This window comes from Trichosurus vulpecula, chromosome 1 (assembly GCF_011100635.1).
Source record: "Trichosurus vulpecula isolate mTriVul1 chromosome 1, mTriVul1.pri, whole genome shotgun sequence".
In the NCBI taxonomy this organism is placed as follows: Eukaryota; Metazoa; Chordata; class Mammalia; order Diprotodontia; family Phalangeridae; genus Trichosurus; species Trichosurus vulpecula.
Window position 1 is genome coordinate 5,585,437 of NC_050573.1, and position 17,448 is coordinate 5,602,884.

The 17,448-nt window shown below is 40.4% G+C and overlaps 1 protein-coding gene and 1 pseudogene across 1 annotated transcript in view; both read left to right on the forward strand.

Moving 5' to 3' along the window:
* The window catches only part of LOC118845288 (zinc finger protein 420-like), a 34,479-nt gene extending 27,049 nt beyond the window's left edge, over nucleotides 1-7,430 (forward strand). Inside the window, exon 5 of the mRNA XM_036753211.1 lies at nucleotides 4,668-7,430. Coding sequence (XP_036609106.1) covers nucleotides 4,668-5,998 — 1,331 coding nt within the window. The 3' untranslated portion in view covers nucleotides 5,999-7,430. The remainder of the gene's footprint in view (nucleotides 1-4,667) is intronic.
* Nucleotides 7,431-15,889: 8,459 nt separating this feature from the next.
* LOC118838824 lies at nucleotides 15,890-16,134 on the forward strand (annotated as a pseudogene).
* Nucleotides 16,135-17,448: the final 1,314 nt, after the last annotated feature.

The window sequence follows — 17,448 nt, forward strand, 5'->3', positions numbered from 1 at the left end:
AAGAAGACTGGAAAGTTAGGAGGAGGCCAGATTATGATGGGCTTTGAATTGCAAAGTGAGCATTTTGTATTTGCTCCTGGAGATGAAAGTGGGCCACTGGAGTTTATTCAGTAGAGAGGTGACATGATCAGACTCGTGTTTTAGGAAAATCACTTTAGTGGCTGAATGGAGGATGGACTGGAGTGAACAGAAACTTGAGGCAGGTAGAGCCACCAAAGGCTATTGCAATAGTCAAGGTGTAAGGGCCTGTACCAGTGCACCTCTCCTTGGAGGAAAGGGGGCATATTTGGAACATACGGCAGAGGTGAAGTTGACAGGCCTTGGCACCATGTTGAATATGGGGGGTGAGACCGAGGCAGGAGTTTAGGATGACTCGTAGAATGTGAGCTTGAGAGAATGGGAGAATGGTGTTACCCTTAATGGTAATAAGGAAAGTAGGAGGTGGGGAAGATCTTTATGGGGGAAAGATAATGAGTTTGTTTTGGACATGGGGAGTTTAATATGTCTATTGAACATCTAGTTTGAAGCATATGAAAGGCAGTTGGAGCTGTGGTGGGAGGTCAGCAGAGAGATTGGGACAGGAAAAGTAGATTTGAGAATCATCAGCATAAAGATGGCAATTAAATCCGAGACAAAGCAGTGATCAGGTAGGAGGAAAACCAAGAAAGAGTGATGTCTCAAAAACCTGGAAGAGATGTGTCAAAGGCTATAGAGGTCAAGGAGATTGAAGATTGAGAGAAGGCCATTGGATTTGGCATCTTAAGAGATTATTGGTAACTTTGAAGGGAGCAGGTTTGGAGGAATGCTGTAAGAAGCCAGGTTGTAAGGGTTTAAGAAGAAAGTGAGAGGAGAGAAAGTGGAAGCACCAATTATACGTGGCCTGTTTTTTTTTTTTTAAGTCTAGCTACAAGAATAGAAGAGACATAGGATGATAGCAGGAATGAAAGAATCAAGTGAGGGTTGTTTTTTGGGGTAGAGGAAACATGGGCATATTTGTAGGCAATATGAAATGAGCAGTAGAAAGAGATTGGAATGAGAGTGGGGATGACAGAGAGGAGGGCAATCTGCTGATGGAGATGAGGTGGAGTTGGGGTCACTTAAACAGGGATTAACTTTAGTAAGGAGTAAAGCCACTTCATGTGAGAGAAGGAGGAGAGGGTGGCAGAAGGTGTCTGAGTGATGGAAGATGAAGATGAGGGGAGAAGAAAGAGTTCATGGTAAAAGGCTTTAGTTTTTTCTGTAAAATATGAGGCAGGGTTCTCAGCTGAGAGAGAGGAGGGGAGGGCAGAGTGCTTTCTTAGCCCATATATCTGGTCAATTGACGAAATCTTGCCATTTCTATCTTTGTACTATCTCATCTCTGAGCCCTTCTTTCTACTCACATGGCCACCAACTTATTTCAGGTCCTTACTACCTCTCATCTAGACTGCTGAAATGGTTCCCTAATTGACCTCCCTTATGCAAGTCTCCCCATTGTAGTCCATCCTTCACAAAGATGCCAAATGGATTTTCCTTAAGCACAGATCTGACCATGCCATTGCCCTACTCAATAATGTCCAATGGCTCCCTATTTCCTTTTGGACAAGGATTCTTTTTTCTTTTAATTTATTTTTTTATTTTTAGTTTACAACACTCAGTTCCACAAGGTTTTGAGTTCCAAATTTTTTCTCCCTCCCTCTCCTCCCGTCTCCCCGCCAAGATGATATGTAATCCGATATAGATTCTACATTTACATAATAGGCCAGTTGTGAAGAAGAATTATAATCAATGAAATGAATCATGAGAAAGAGGAAACAAAACCAAAAAAGGAGAAAAAAAAAAGAAAGCAAATAGTTTGCCTCGATCTGCATTCAGACTCGATAATTCTTTCTCTGGATGTGCATAGCTTTTTCCATCATGAGTCTTTTGGAGCTGTCTTTGAACCTTGCATTAATGAGAATAGCCAAGTCTATCAAAGTTAATCCTTACAGATATCATATGTCTGTAATTGTGTATAATGTTCTCCTACTTCTGCTCCCCTCACTTAGCATCAGTTCATATATGTCTTTCCAGGTTATAGTGAAGTCTGTCTGCTCCTCATTTCTTATAGCGCAGTAGTATTCCGTTACATTCATATACCACAATTTGTTTGGCCATTCCCCAATTGATGGGCATCCTCTTGATTTCCAATTCTTTGCCACCACAAAAAGAGCTGCTAGAAATATTTTTGTATGGATTCTTAACCTGGTGTCCATGATCTTGTTTATTTTACACGTTTTAAATAAATGCGTTTCAATATAATTGTTTTTCTGTGTATTGTATGTGTTTTATTTATTATGTGTATTTTATTTTATGCCTTTAAGAACATTCTGAAAAGTCCATAAACTTCACTAGCGTGCTAAAGGGGTCTATATCACCAAAAAAAGAAAAAAAAATTTTTTGGAGGGGGGAAGGCAGGGCAATTGGGGTTAAGTGATTTGCCCAAGGTCATACAGCTAGTAAGTATGTCAAATGTCTGAGGCCGGATTTGAACTCAGGTCCTACTGACTCCAGGGCCGGTGCTCTACTCACTGTGCCACCTAGCTGCCCCCAAAAGAAAAATTTTTAAAAAAGGAACTTCTGCTCTAGGCTAAAATATAAACTCCATTTAACTTTTGAAAGTTCCTAACAACTTTGTCCAAGGCTATCTTTCCAATATTACTGTGCCTTTGTGTCTTTACCAAACTCTGCCACCCAACCAAAGTGACTTTCTTTCTGTTCCTCACACAGGACATGCCATCTTGCAAGTTTGTGCTTTTACACTGGCCATACCCATCCCTGGAATGCACTCCCTCCTTCCCTCCACCTCATAGAATCCCTTCTTTCAGTATAGCTCCAAGACTGCTATCTACATAAAGCCTTTCCCAATCCCCTGAACTTCTAGAACCCTCATTTCCATTGTAGATTACTACTTTGTATTTAATTGTATTTATTCTCATATTTTTTCTATATATATTTGTATGTGGGCTAGACTCCCTCACTACAATTTAATCTTGCAAATAAGAATTTTTTCATTCATTGCGTTTATATTCTTAGAGCCTAGCACATTGCAGATGCTTAACAAATGCTTATTAACTGATGTACTTTTTAAATCTATATGAAAATATATATGTATATATAATTCTTTGTTATTCAGAACTTAACAAACACGAACATTTCCACATCCACAGAAGAAAGGAAAAATAGCATTTTATATGAAAACGTATCTATTGCCTAAGGCTTAGTTTTAAAAATTTATGTAGATAATAAATTCAACTTGCTAGTTTTAGAGCTCTCTCCCTTGTATTTGTCTCCCCTTGAATTACCTTTGGTCCTCTTCTGTGCCTTTAAAAAAATGTTCCAGTGACTCTTTTTTATTTTTTTGTATCAATACTAACCTTGACTCCTTCCATTAAAAAAAAAAAGTCCACCAACCCTCTCTCTTAACAAAGAAACAGAATTGAATCAAACAAATCCACACATTTGCCATGATTGAAAACATCTTATTCTGTGTCTGATTCCATCACCTTCAGTTATGAGCTATGTGGCATGTTCTGTAACTTGTCCTCTAGAGCAATGTTTGGTCTTTGCATTGATCCATGTGTAAGTTTTTCTTTGCAGTGTTCTTCTCCTTATACTCTTTACTTTTCAAAGTAAAATAATAGTGCTCTTCTCAATAGAATACTAAGTAAAAACAATAAATCCCTTCTGAATAGATTTTTAAGACTCCATGTACATAATCTATGAGGACTTGACACAAATTTATTAAAATAAGCTATATTTACCAACAGATAAGTGGTTAAAATACATAAACAGGCAGTTCTTGAAGGAAATAGAAAAATAAAACTTATAAACAACCATGAAAATTCTTCAAATTCTTTAATAGTTGCAGAAATACAGATTAAAACAACATAGAACTATCATGATATGCTCATTAAATTAGTATTGATACTTAAAGTAGCCATAATTCAATGCTGTTGGCAAGCAGAATTGTCATTACAATTGTTGGTAGAGCTAATAATTGCTTTAATCTTTTGGGAAAGCTGTGTGGAATTACATAGTATAGGAGTTTTACAACTCTAATATTATTTCATTTAATAGTCACACTATAGGAATGTAATCCAAGTATGATATTCACCTGAATATCTTGCACAAAAATATTCCTAGTAGAATGTGGAAACAACATGACATAGTGGATAGGGTACTGGACTTGGAGTCATAAAGACTTGGCTTCAGATCTCAATTGAGATGCTAAATGACTAGTGTAGGTGAGTCTAATTTACCCTCTCTAGCTTCAGTATCTTCACCATCAAAATCAGAGTGTTGGACTTAATGGCCTCTAAAGTCCCTTCCAGCTCTAAATCTGTGAACCTATGAATTATTCATATGAAGGGGAGCACAGATAGTCCATGTATCCATCAAGTGAGCATTTTTGGAACAAAATATGATAGATAAATGGAATTTTACCATAAGAGATGATAAATGCAAAGAATACAAGAAACATGGAAAAACATAAATAAGAGCTGATATAGAGTGGATTAGAGTGAAAACAATGTGCATGTTGTGGCTATAAGTGAGTTAACAGCAAGAATGCTGAGAAACTATGCCACATGAAAGAAAATAGGTTCATTTAGAGTTCTGGGATAATTTTCATCTTTTGTTTCTTTCAGATTGGGACACTAGGATTAAATCTAAAGAATCAGCTCCACAGCCATGTATTTCTATGGAGGAATCATCCCAGAAGAGACTCTCAGAGGATGTTTTTTGTATCTCGAAGATGGGAGGAGCCTCTGAATGTTATGACAGGTTGAAGGAGGAGCAAAGCAAGGAAGAACAATATTTTAGACAGGTAAAAATCACCAAAGGGAAACCCCCAAGTGAAGTAAGAGGCCATCAATATAATAACTATAGCAGAAGACCTAATCTAGAGCCTGTTGTTTTTCCACAAAAAAGATCATTTGTAGAAAAGAGTCTTCTTCATAAATGTAATACACAGAGAGTGAGCTTCAAAATGTATTCAGACAACAAGCAATATAATAAAATCTGTTTAAAGAAGGAATTTTCTAATGATTACAAATGTCAGAAATCCTTTGGCTCTAATTTTGATCATATGGACAAACATGGATTACATGCTGGAAAGAAACTTTATGAATGTAATGAATGTGGAAATTCTTTTCTCCAGAATACTGAACTTACTTTACATCAGAGAATTCACAAAGGAAAACAGCTTTATGAATGCACTGAATGTGGAAAGGCTTTCAAACAAAATTCATATCTTAGGAAACATCAGAAAATTCATACTGGGAAAAAACCTTATGAATGCAGTGAATGTGGGAAGGCCTTCCATTGGAGAACACAGCTTACTGAACATAAGAGAGTTCATACTGGAGAGAAACCTTATGTATGTAATGAATGTGGGAAGTCCTTCCTCTGGAGCAGTAACTTTACTAGGCACCAGAGAATTCATACTGGAGTAAAACCTTATGAATGCAGTGAATGTGGGAAGGCATTTTGCCAGAACTCATATCTTAGGAAACATCAGAAGATTCATACTAGAGAGAAACCCTATGAATGTAATGAATGTAGGAAAACCTTCCAGTGTAGAACACGGCTTGCTAAACATCAGAGAATTCATACTGGAGAAAAACCTTATGTATGTATTGAATGTGGAAAGGCTTTCCTCTGGAGTACTGACCTAATTAGGCACCAGAGAACCCATCCTGGAGAGAAATCTTACGAATGCAATGAATGTGGGAAGGCCTTTTGTGATAAGACAGGCCTTACTCAGCATCACAGAATTCATGTTGGAGCAAAGCCTTATAAATGCAAAGACTGTGGGAAAGTTTTCCTCCAGAGCACAACACTTATTCGACATCAGAAAGTTCATACTGGAGAGAAACTTTATGAATGTTTTGAATGTGGGAAGGCCTTCTATCAGAGAGCAGCTCTTACTCAACATCATAAAATTCATACTGGAGAGAGACCTTATAAATGCAATTAATGTGGGAAGGCCTTTCACCATAACTCACACCTTATTCAGCATCATAAAGTTCATACTGGAGAGAAACCTTATGAATGTATTGAATGTGGGAAGACCTTTGCCTGGAACACAACACTTACTAAACACCGAAGAATCCATAGTGGAGAGAAACCCTATGAATGTAATGAATATGGGAAAGATTTTACCTGGAGCACAGCACTTACCCAACATCAGAAAATTCACACTGGAGAGAAACCTTATGAGTGCAATGAATGCAGGAAGGCTTTCTGTATAAGGGCAGAACTGAAGAAAGCTTTTGAGTGCAATGAATGTGGAAAGCCCTTCTGTCAGAGAGTAAAACTTACTGAACATCAACCAGTTCCTACTTCTCCAGGAGAAATACCTAACCAAATATATTGAATACTGGAGGGAAATCATGTGAATATAGCTAGTTCTTCAGTGAATGATGATGAAATCTGCCACTTGCCTTTTCAACCAAAATGTAGTGTAGAGGTGCACACTTTCAGATATGACCAGTGTGTGTAGATTTTTGTTTGTCCAAATTTTATTTGTTATAAGGGGGGAGGGAAGTCAGTGGACTATGACAGTGATGTTAAAGAGAAGAAAAGAACATCAATAAAAGAAAGTCCTTTGATCACAGCATGCAACTCATTGAATGCTACACTTTTGTGGAAAAAATATGAAGGCTGGACTACAGTACAGCCAGGTGAGATTAGAACTGTTTGAATGACTGCACCCAAAGAGTAGTCATTATTGGTTCAATAGCAGCTTGGAAAGTGTTAACTACTCAAGTTAACAGTGTTCTTAATGCCTTGTATAAAGTCATACGTGACATGCTTATAAGATTTGTAAACACAAAGCTGGGTGGCATAGTGGGTATAAGATGAAATGCTTTAGGAAACAGATTCAAGCTGCTAAACATTGGTTTATTAAGCAGTATTGCCAATTGTCCAACAAATTGGCACCAGTAGCCTTCCTCACCTTTGGCACTGGACCCTGAATATAGGAGAAGACAAATATTTATGTATTTAAAACAAATAAGACCAATTAAAAAATAACCAGCATACAAAATTAAGTAATCTGTTTTTTAATTGATTAAAAAAAGATTAGGGGCTTTCCAAGTTGGGAGGGGGAGAGTGAACAGATGCAATTCTATAAAATTAGACAAAAAAAAGTGAAGCCTACCCCTCCCCAAGTTATCTGTAAAAAAAAAAAAGGAATATGGAAACTAATTCATCATCATGGGGCTAGTTTTCATATAAGACATACAGGTTGCTTGAGATGTATAATTGTGAGAAAACTCGCATCAACCTTAGGATCTGCATGGTTTTCTGGTCTTTAGTTAAGGGGCTTTAAGAAGCCAGTAGAGGTGGTCCAGCTTCCTGTCCTTGCAGGGCTAGGTTCAAACAATGCAATAAAGCTTTTTCAGACATTTCCCGTAATTGAATAAAATTTTCTCACAAGACAGAAATTGGACTTGATCCATAATTGAATAGAAAGGGATGGGGCAGCTAGGTGGCACTGTGGATAGAGCACTGGCTCTGGAGTCAGGAGGACCTGAGTTCAAATCCAGCCTAAGACACCAGCCGTATGATGCTGGACAAGTCACTTAACCCCAATTGCCTCCACACAAAAAAAGGAACTGAGCTAGAAATAGAATTGAGTCACAAGATGGAGTCTATGTGGTTCACTTCATTTCTGCTACCACTTGTTATAATTCAGATCACTGGTTAAGTATAAGCTCAAACAACTAGATTGAGTAGTAGATGGATTCTAAGAGTCAATTTCACAAGTACGAGTTGAAGGAGATAATTCTTCCATCTAACTAACTGCTTAAGAAAGATCTGGGAATTCAAATGCCAAAGATGATTTTTTTTAAATAACAGTAAGTGTTGGAAGGGCTGTAGGAAGACATACACAAATACACTATTGGTGTACCTTGTCCAGCTGTTTTGGACCAAAAAGTCACTAAGCTGTTTATACCTCAAACCCAGAGATCACATCTCTAGTAGAGTCATATCAGGATGTGAAACACATAGAAGTCCAAAATATTCATAGCAGCACTTCTTAAAAAACGGGGTGGTGATATTGACAAACAGCAGGTGACCAATTGGGAATGACTAAACAGATGCTGGCTGTATCAGTAATTAAGGTGGGACTTTCTTTTACTGTTTTCTCTTTTAGCACTTATTTAATCAAGTGCCCTTGAAGAGTCTGGCCTTTGTTTCTTTGGTTAAATCAGGAGTCTTTGATGACCTCCTCGCCTCAAGGGAAACCTAGGCCACATGGGTTTAAGTTGCATGTTTGTGATGCTTTTAGGTCACATGGGTGAGTCTCATGTTGTGATGCCCTTTGACCCTGAACAGAATATATAAACCCAGAGGTTGGAGTTTTCCCTTGGGGCTTGCACTCACTGGAAGAGTGGTATGTGACTTGAAGAGACACTGGGTAGCCACTGTTAAGAACCCCTGGACTTGTAAACCCAGATGTTGGTGCTTTCCTACGAAGTGTGATTTGAATCAGACACGGTCTGTCTGTTGATGTTTGTAATTTGTTTGTATTTGAAGTTCTGAAGTTCAGGTTGCTGGCTTTTCCTCCTGAACTAAGTGAATGATATTTGTATGTTGGATTAAAGTGGGATTGTTAATCCCTTAAAGTTACTTTCCTTAGTAAAGCAGATCAAAAAAACCTGTGTTAGTGGCCTTCTGTGTGCTGGTGGTTGTTGGTTTTACACAGCCACAAGTAAAATTGTTGCTACACTGGCATAAAAATGTAGTGAAATAATGTGCTACAAGAAACAATGGATGTGAGAAATTCTGAGAAACGCAGGAAGACGTATGAACATATGTATATGCAATCAGCAGACCCATAGTATAAATGAAAACATTAAAAAGCAACCAGGTTCTAATCAATTGCAATGAATCAATGAATGAGCTTTTATTAAGCACCTGTATACCAGGTTCATTGATCATATCTGACTTCATGACCCCATTTGGGGTTTTCTTGGCAAAGATACTGAAGTAGTTTGCCATTTCCTTCTCTAGTTGCAGCAGAGATTAAGTGACTTGCCTAGGATCACCTAGCTAGTAAGTATCTGAGGCCAAATTTGAGCTCTGGTCTTTCTGACCCCAGGCCCAGTGCTCTATCCACTGGGCCACCTAGTTGCTTTTGTTGAGAAAACCCCATGGACAGTTGGTCCACAGGATCACAAAGTCAGTCATGACTGAACAACAACCAAATGTGGTCTCAAAGAAGAGAGTTATAAGGAGACACTTTCCTCCTTGCTTTGCTTGAGTGAAATAATGGGTGTAAGATGCTGTAGTATTTCAGACTTTCTGATGATAATAATAACCAACACATATAGCACCCTTAAGGTTTGCCACACACTTTACAAATATCTCAGTTTATACTCACAACAGGCCTGGGTGGTGGGTACTATCATTATCACCATTGTAAAGATGAAAATGAGACAAAGACCATTTGTTCAAGGCCACACAGTAAGTGTTTGAAGCCAGATTTGAACTTAGGTCTTTGTGACTCTAGTTCTAATGATTTATCTATGTCCCCTAGTTGCCTCTAAAGTGCCTCTAAAGTTTTTTCCTCTTTTAAAATTTTGTAATAAGTGTGGCTTTGGGGAAGGGTCAGGAAGGAATATATTTAGTATTGGCAGAGGATATTGCAGGCACTTACATATTGGCTGCAGTGCTGGGGACAGCTTCAGATTCTCCTTTGCCAAATCCCCAGCTGGCAGAGGGGCCCAGGCATTTCTCATCATAGCTCTGGCAACTGCCTTTTTTAAGGGTTCCTTTTGCCTCCCCAGTTCTACCCTTTAAGAATTCTGCTCTTCAAGAGAAGGGGGCCCCGCAGAGGAGAGCATGACCCCCAGGCTTCTCACAGGCAGGCCTCATCTCCCCAAGCGAGAATCACTCTTGTCTTTCTTTGTTTTGGTGAATAGGAGATTTCTCTTTCAGTCTTCAGCCTTCTTGGAGTACACTCCTAGTAGTGAGATCTCTAGGCCAACTGACCTGTGGCCAAGATGGCGGCTGGTAAGCAGGGACTAGCGTGAGCTCCGTACTGAGTCCCTCCAAAAACCTATAAAAAATGACTCTGAACCAATTCTAGAACGGCAGAACCCACAAAACAGCAGAGGGAAGCAGGGCTCCAGCCCAGGACAGCCTGGATGGTCTCTGGGTGAGGTCTATCCCACACGGAGCTGGGAGCTGGGAGCTGGGAACGGAGTGGAGCAGAGCCTAGCCTGAGCGGTGTGGACCAACAAGACCAGCAACCGGGCAGAGCATGCTGTAGCGCCCTGAATCAGTGAGCTGCGGCAGTTACCAGACTTCTCGACCCACAAACACCAAAGACTGCTGAGAAGGTTAGTGGGAAAAGCTGCAGGAGTGGAAGGAGTTCGAGGTTCGGCTTCCAGCCTCGGGGGCAGTGGAGGTGGGGCAGCTACAGCTGTTGCTGCTTCCGGCTCCAGGCCCACCTGGTGGGAGGAATTAAGTGGCGGATCAGAGCAGGAGTGCACAGCCTGCTGAAGATCTAAGCCCAGTTCAGGTTGGGGGTTCTTGGGGAAGGGGCAGTGCTGGTGTGGCAGAGCTGGCACCTCCCCCCCCAAACGTGGAACATAGAACTCTCTAGTCTACAAGCAGTCATACCCCACTGAAAAACTCAAAGGTCAAGTTAGTTGGCTGGGAATATGGCCAGGCAGCGAAAACGCACCGAGATTCAGTCTCAGACTTTGCATTCTTTCTTTGCTGACAAAGAAGACCAAAACATACAGCCTAAAGAAGTCAATAAAGTGCAAGAGCCTACACCAAAAGCCTCCAAGAAAAACATGAACTGTTCCCAGGCCATGGAAGAGCTCAAAAAGAATTTGGAAAAGCAAGTTAGAGAAGTAGAGGAAAAATTGGGAAGAGAAATGAGAAGGATGCGAGAAAACCATGAAAAACAAGTCAATGACTTGCTAAAGGAGACCCAAAAAAATACTGAAAAATACACTGAAGAAAACAACACCTTAAAAAACAGACTAACTCAAATGGCAAAAGAGCTCCAAAAAGCCAATGAGGAGAAGAATGCCTTGAAAGGCAGAATTAGCCAAATGGAAAAGGAGGTCCAAAAGACCAGTGAAGAAAATACTACTTTAAAAATTAGATTGGAGCAAGGGGAAGCTAGTGACTTTGTGAGAAATCAAGATATTATCAAACAGAACCAAAGGAATGAAAAAATGGAAGACAATGTGACATATCTCATTGGAAAAACCACTGACCTGGAAAATAGATCCAGGAGAGATAATTTAAAAATTATTGGACTACCTGAAAGCCATGATCAAAAAAAGAGCCTAGATATCATCTTTCAAGAAATTATCAAGGAGAATTGCCCTGATATTCTAGAGCCACAGGGCAAAATAGAAAGTGAAAGAATCCATCGATCACCTCCTCAAATAGATCCCAAAAAGAAATCTCCCAGGAATATTGTTGCCAAATTCCAGAGCTCCCAGATCAAGGAGAAAATACTGCAAGCAGCCAGAAAGAAACAATTTGAGTATTGTGGAAACCCAATCAGAATAACTCAAGATCTGGCAGCCTCTACATTAAGAGATTGAAGGGCTTGGAATACGATATTCCAGAGGTCAATGGAGCTAGGATTAAAACCTAGAATCACCTACCCAGCAAAACTGAGTATCATGCTCCAAGGCAAAATATGGATTTTCAATAAAATAGAGGACTTTCAAGCTTTCTCAGTGAAAAGACCAGAACTGAATAGAAAATTTGACTTTCAAACACAAGAATCAAGAGAAGCATGAAAAGGTAATCAAGAAAAAGAACAAGAAAAAGAAATTGCAAGGAACTTACTAAAGGTGAACTGTTTTGTTGACATTCCTACATGGAAAGATGACGAGTATGATTCATGAGACCTCAGTATTAGGGTAGCTGAAGGGAATATGCATACATATATGTTTATGTATATATATGGGTGAATATGTATGTATGTATATATCTATGTATATATATGTATATATATGTATGTATATGTGTGTATATATATATATATAGAGAGAGAGAGAGAGAGGACACAGGGTGAGTTGAAGATGAAGGGAAGATATCTAAAAGAAATAAAATCAAATTAAGGGATGAGAGAGGAACATACTGAGAGAGGGAGATAGGGAGAGATAGAATGGGGTGGATTATCTCGCATTAAGGTGGCAAGAGCAAGCAGTTCTGTGGGAGGAGGGGAGAGGGCGGATGAGGGGGGAATGAGTGAACATTGCTCTCATCAGATTTGGCCTAAGGAGGGAATACCATACATACCCAATTCGGAATCTTACCCCACAGGAAAGAAGAGGGAAGAAGATAAAAAAAAAATGGGGGGGGGATGATGGAGGGGAGGACTGATGGGGGTGGAGGTAGTCAAAAACAAACACTTTTGAAAGGGAACAGGGTGAAGGGAGAAAATTCAATAAAGGGAGATGTCACGGGCTTCCGAAGCCTCGTGACTACGCTCGGAGTTCCCCCCAAGCCCCAGGCCTCTGCCTAAGCAAAGGGCCTGATCTCGCGGACAATGTACGGGGCGAAATGGAGCCGAACAAGATGGTGAATGACTCCGTTTATTATTTCAGCAAGCAGCACATTTATACCTTTAGTGACGTAGGTACACTCTTTGGTTACGTGGGTGAAAGACAGGTAAAGCTAATACACCTGGGTCCCAGGACCGCCCTGACTCCACCTACTCTCCTCCCCTTCTCTTCCTGCACTACCCAAAGCTCCCTGCGGGCAGGCAGTCCAGGCAAAGACCGGAAACTCCACGTGGTCAGGCAGCCGGAAGTTCCACATGCTCTGCCAGAGAGCCGGAAGTTCCACGTGGTCAGGCAGGTCCGACCTGGAATCTCTAGGGAGGCAACAAAGGTGAGACCCCTCCTCCTGGCTCCACCCACATCCCAAAGCCCTGAGTTTATCTCAGCAGGCCCTTGGGCCTGGAGGTCCGAGGAGGACAGGGCTTGGCTCTAACTCTGCCCGTAACAGGGAGATGGGTTGGGAAGGAGCAAAATATAGTTAGTCTTTCACAACATGAGTATTGTGGAAGGGTTATACATAATGATACACATGTGGCCTATGTTGAATTGCTTGACTTCTTAGGGAGAGTGGGTGGGAAGGGAAGAGGGGAGAGAATTTGGAACTCAAAGTTTTAAAAACAGATGTTCAAAAACAAACAAAAATGTTTTTGCATGCAACTAGAAAATAAGATACACAGACAATGGGGCGTAGAAATTTATCTAGCCCTACAAGAAAGGAAGGGAAAAGGGGATGGGAGGGGAGTGGGGTGACAGAGGGGAGCGCTGACTGGGGAACAGGGCAACCAGAATATACGCCATCTTGGAGTGGGTGGGTGGGTAGAAATGGGGAGAAAATTTGTAATTCAAACTCTTGTGAAAATCAATGCTGAAAACTAAATATGTTAAATAAATTTAAAAAAAAATAAAAAATAAATAAAAGAGATCTCTAGGCCAAAAGGTATAGGATATTCTAGGCATTTTCTTAGCATCATTCCAGATTGCTTTCTGAATTTTACCCATTGCTTTTTACTCTCCTTTGTTGGGTGATCATCTCCTGCTTAGTAAGTAGGGTCTATTCCAAAGCTGGGGATGGAGCACTCTAAACTTCTCCCTGTACTACCATGTGGCACCAACTCCTCTGCATGCTAGGCTATTACCTGTGCTTATGATTTCCAAATCTCCGTATCCATTCCTAATCTCTCTCTTGAGGTGTGCATCAGTATCTCCCAGATGGGCATCTCTCCAGTCAGTCAGCCTCTGTAGCTCAATATGTCCAAGACTTGCTATGTGACCTCAACGTGACTATCTTAGGGATCCTTAGACCTTCGCTCTGATACTGTTTTTGTCAGTATATAAAGGCATAGATAGCATGCTTATCATATTTGCAAGTGGCACAGAGCTGGAAATGGAAAAAGGGTATAAGCATTTATTCAGCACCTACTACGTGCCAGGCACTATACTAAGTGCTTTACAAATATTATCTCATTTGTTCCTCACAACGACCTTGGGAGGTGGATGCTCTTATTTTCCCCCTTTTACAGTTGTGGAAACAGTTAAGTGTCTTACGCAAAGCCACACATCTAGGAAGTATTTGATGTCAGATTTGAACGTAGGCCTTTCTGACTCCAGTGCCCCACCTGGCTGCCTCTGTATAGTGTAGAAAACACATGGGGTTATATTCAAGATCTGAAAGAACCTTGACAGACTAGAGCAGGATGGGTAAACGAAAGCCAAAACCCAGCCCTCTGCCTGTTTTTGTATGGCCCACAAATTAAGAATGAGTCTTACATTTTAAAATACAGTAAGACTTTATTTTGAAAAATGTAAAAAAAGTGTTCTTAGCTTGAAGGCTGTATAAAACCAGACAGTGGCTGAATCCAGGCTCTGGCCATGGTCTGTTGATCCTTGAACTAGAGCATTGAATTAAAATAAGATTAAAAGGGATGGTAGTGATGCTCTTAAATCTTAGGTTCCCTTGTATTAGATGGGGAAGGAATGTGTAGGAAAATTAGTTCTTAAAAGATATGTATTAGTCTTTCCCCCACAGGCTTCATAGTTAGAAACCATTAAGTGTTTGTCATATCAGTTAGTGCTTCATTGAGAAGACTGCGTCTCTCAATAGAATTAAATGGGGGAATGAGAGAAATGATTGTAAATAGCCAATGATTTGGGGAGATCCAGAGCTTTCCCTTTTTCTGTAATCCTCATTTCAAAGTTCAGTCTCTTTAAGGACATTACTGATAATAAGATTGAATTAGCTGTCTTCAATCTTGGTCAGACCCCACCCAGCCTTACAACGAATACACTCTCATTGTTTTCTGCCAGCAGTGGCGTGCAGTGTAGGATGAAGTAATGAACACACACACACACACACACACACACACACACACACGCGCACGCGCGCACACACACACACACACACACACACGCGGGCACACGCACACACGCACACACACACACACACACACACACGGGGCTAGGCGAGTCATATAAACTGACTATAGGCTGACTTTAATGGAGACGTTGACAGCCTTTTATACAGGTTAATTGCTGAGTCATTCTGACTTCTCAGAAAACTGCAATGCTGTAATGGATCAACATAGTAAAATTTTTTATCTCCTTGTTCCCTCAATGCTAACCATATTGAAACATTTCTGTTCTTTCCCATGCAGGGAGCAGCTGCAAGGGCGGTTCCTTGCCATGTCCTCTTACCCTTAGATGGCTTTGCCTTGCATAGACCTAAACAGGATATAGTTGGCTCTCCACAGTTTTCTACTCAGGCTTAGGTGGGGATAAGTTCTTCGATTAGGTTCGCCAAGGCTGGGGATAATTTAGAAGTAAATTAAATAATCAAAATTCATTAGAATAGGTCCAGCGCCCCCAACCCACCTTGTTATAATTTTCATTCTCTCTCATTACGTGTTAACCAGAGTTGATTGCTGCCCTCTGGAATACCTATTTTTTCCAAGTCCATATAGGCCTTGAGCCCACTGCCATGAGAGTCTTTGGTATTTGAGAATGCCACTGACCTCTTTTATTAAAATGCAAACATTATTAATAAAATGACTAATTACCCAGAAATTATGTTTCTCGAGCTTTTTAAATGTCACAACAGTAAGCTTTTTCGGGTTAGACAATTTTTAGCCACATAAAGCTAGATTCAAACAATATTAATAAATTATAAATAATTTTTAAAAAAGATCTGTGTTCCAAAGCATGAAGCTCTAAGTAATCAGTGTTCAAAAGGCTGTAGGGGAGTCGCGGGGGGAATCCGGTGCCAAATTCCGGCGCGACTTCTCGGGCCACAAGCCGCCCCTCGTCCCGCCGGCGCCGCAGCCATGCCCCGAAAAATCGAGGAAATAAAAGGCTACCTGCTCACAGCTAGGAGAAAAGATGCCAAATCTGTCAAGATCAAGAAAAACAAGGACAATGCGAAGTTTAAAGTTCGGTGCAGCAGGTACCTGTACACATTGGTCATCACAGACAAAGAGAAGGCAGAGAAACTTAAAACAGTCCCTGCCTCCTGGTTTGGCTGTGAAGGAGCTGAAGTGAAGGAATCATTCAATGTTCCACCTGTATTAAAATGTAGAGGGAAAAGAGAAAAAAAAAGCTGTATAATTTCAAAGATATTAGTGCATTGTTAGTAGAGTTGTGAATTGGTTCAACCATCTAGGAAAATAACATGGAATTATGCAAAAAAAAAAGTCAATGACTTGTTTATATGTCTGACCTAGCAGTCCCAATAATGTTCAAGCAGCATACAACATGAAAGATATAAAGAAAAGTCCCACATATATGCCAAAATATTCATAACAGAACATTTTTGTGTTAGCAGAAGAGTTTAGCAAAATAAGTGGCTATCCCCTGAAGAATTGCTTAACGAATTAGGAGCTATTCATTTAATTAAAGATTATTACACTACAAGAAACAGCAGATATGAGGAATTCAGAGGATAGAAAAAGATATTAGAAGTTACATAGATTGAAGTCAGCAGATCTCAGAAAACAATATACGTGTCGACTACACCATGTAAATAAAAACGATGCTAAAAAGTGAACTGATTAGTTCCACTCAATCAACAAACAATTATAGACCTACCATGTTCTAAGCACAGTTTGGGGGATTCAAAGACAAAAACCAAGCAGCCAGTGTCCTCCAGAAACTTGACATAACAGACAATACGTGCATATGTGAGTGGAAACAAAATGCTGATGTGGCTCCTCTAATTTATGATGCGGCCTTTTATATCTCAGTCACCTAGCCATTTGGATCTTACCTCGGTATAATCACTGCAGTGTTGGACTAATCTGATTTCTTTTATACTGCTGTCCAGTTTTCTCAGGCAGTTATCTCTAATTTATTTCATATAGGTGTGTGTGTGTGTGTGTGTGTACGGTCACATATATATGTACGCGTATGTTCATCTGTAGTTGTTTTCATCTTTCCCCTGTTAGAGCTCTTTGACAGCAGGGACTGTCTTTTGCCTTTCTTTTTATCCCTAGCACTTAGCACAATGCCTGGTACATAGTAGGTGCTTAATAAATGCTTATTGACTGACCCGCTCCTGCAGGTGAGACAGGATATTGCCCTACAGCAGGAATTTCCCTCAGTCCTTGATTGTGCAGTCGTCCCCCTAATTGCCTTGAATTCTTCACCGAGTGCATACCCCCCCAGTCTTCCCGGTGTCCGTTGCCGCCAGGAGCTCTGGCTGCCCTTCTCCTGAGGCAGGATGAGCGGTCTCTCTGAGCATCAAATCCCAGCAGATATACCTCCTGTAACGTCTCTATCCACCTACTGAATAGCTCTCCTATCTCATGACAGTATTCATCACCTTTATGAGTCTTCCTGTTTTATGATTTAGTTCCACAGACAAATACTGTACACTTATTGGGATGTT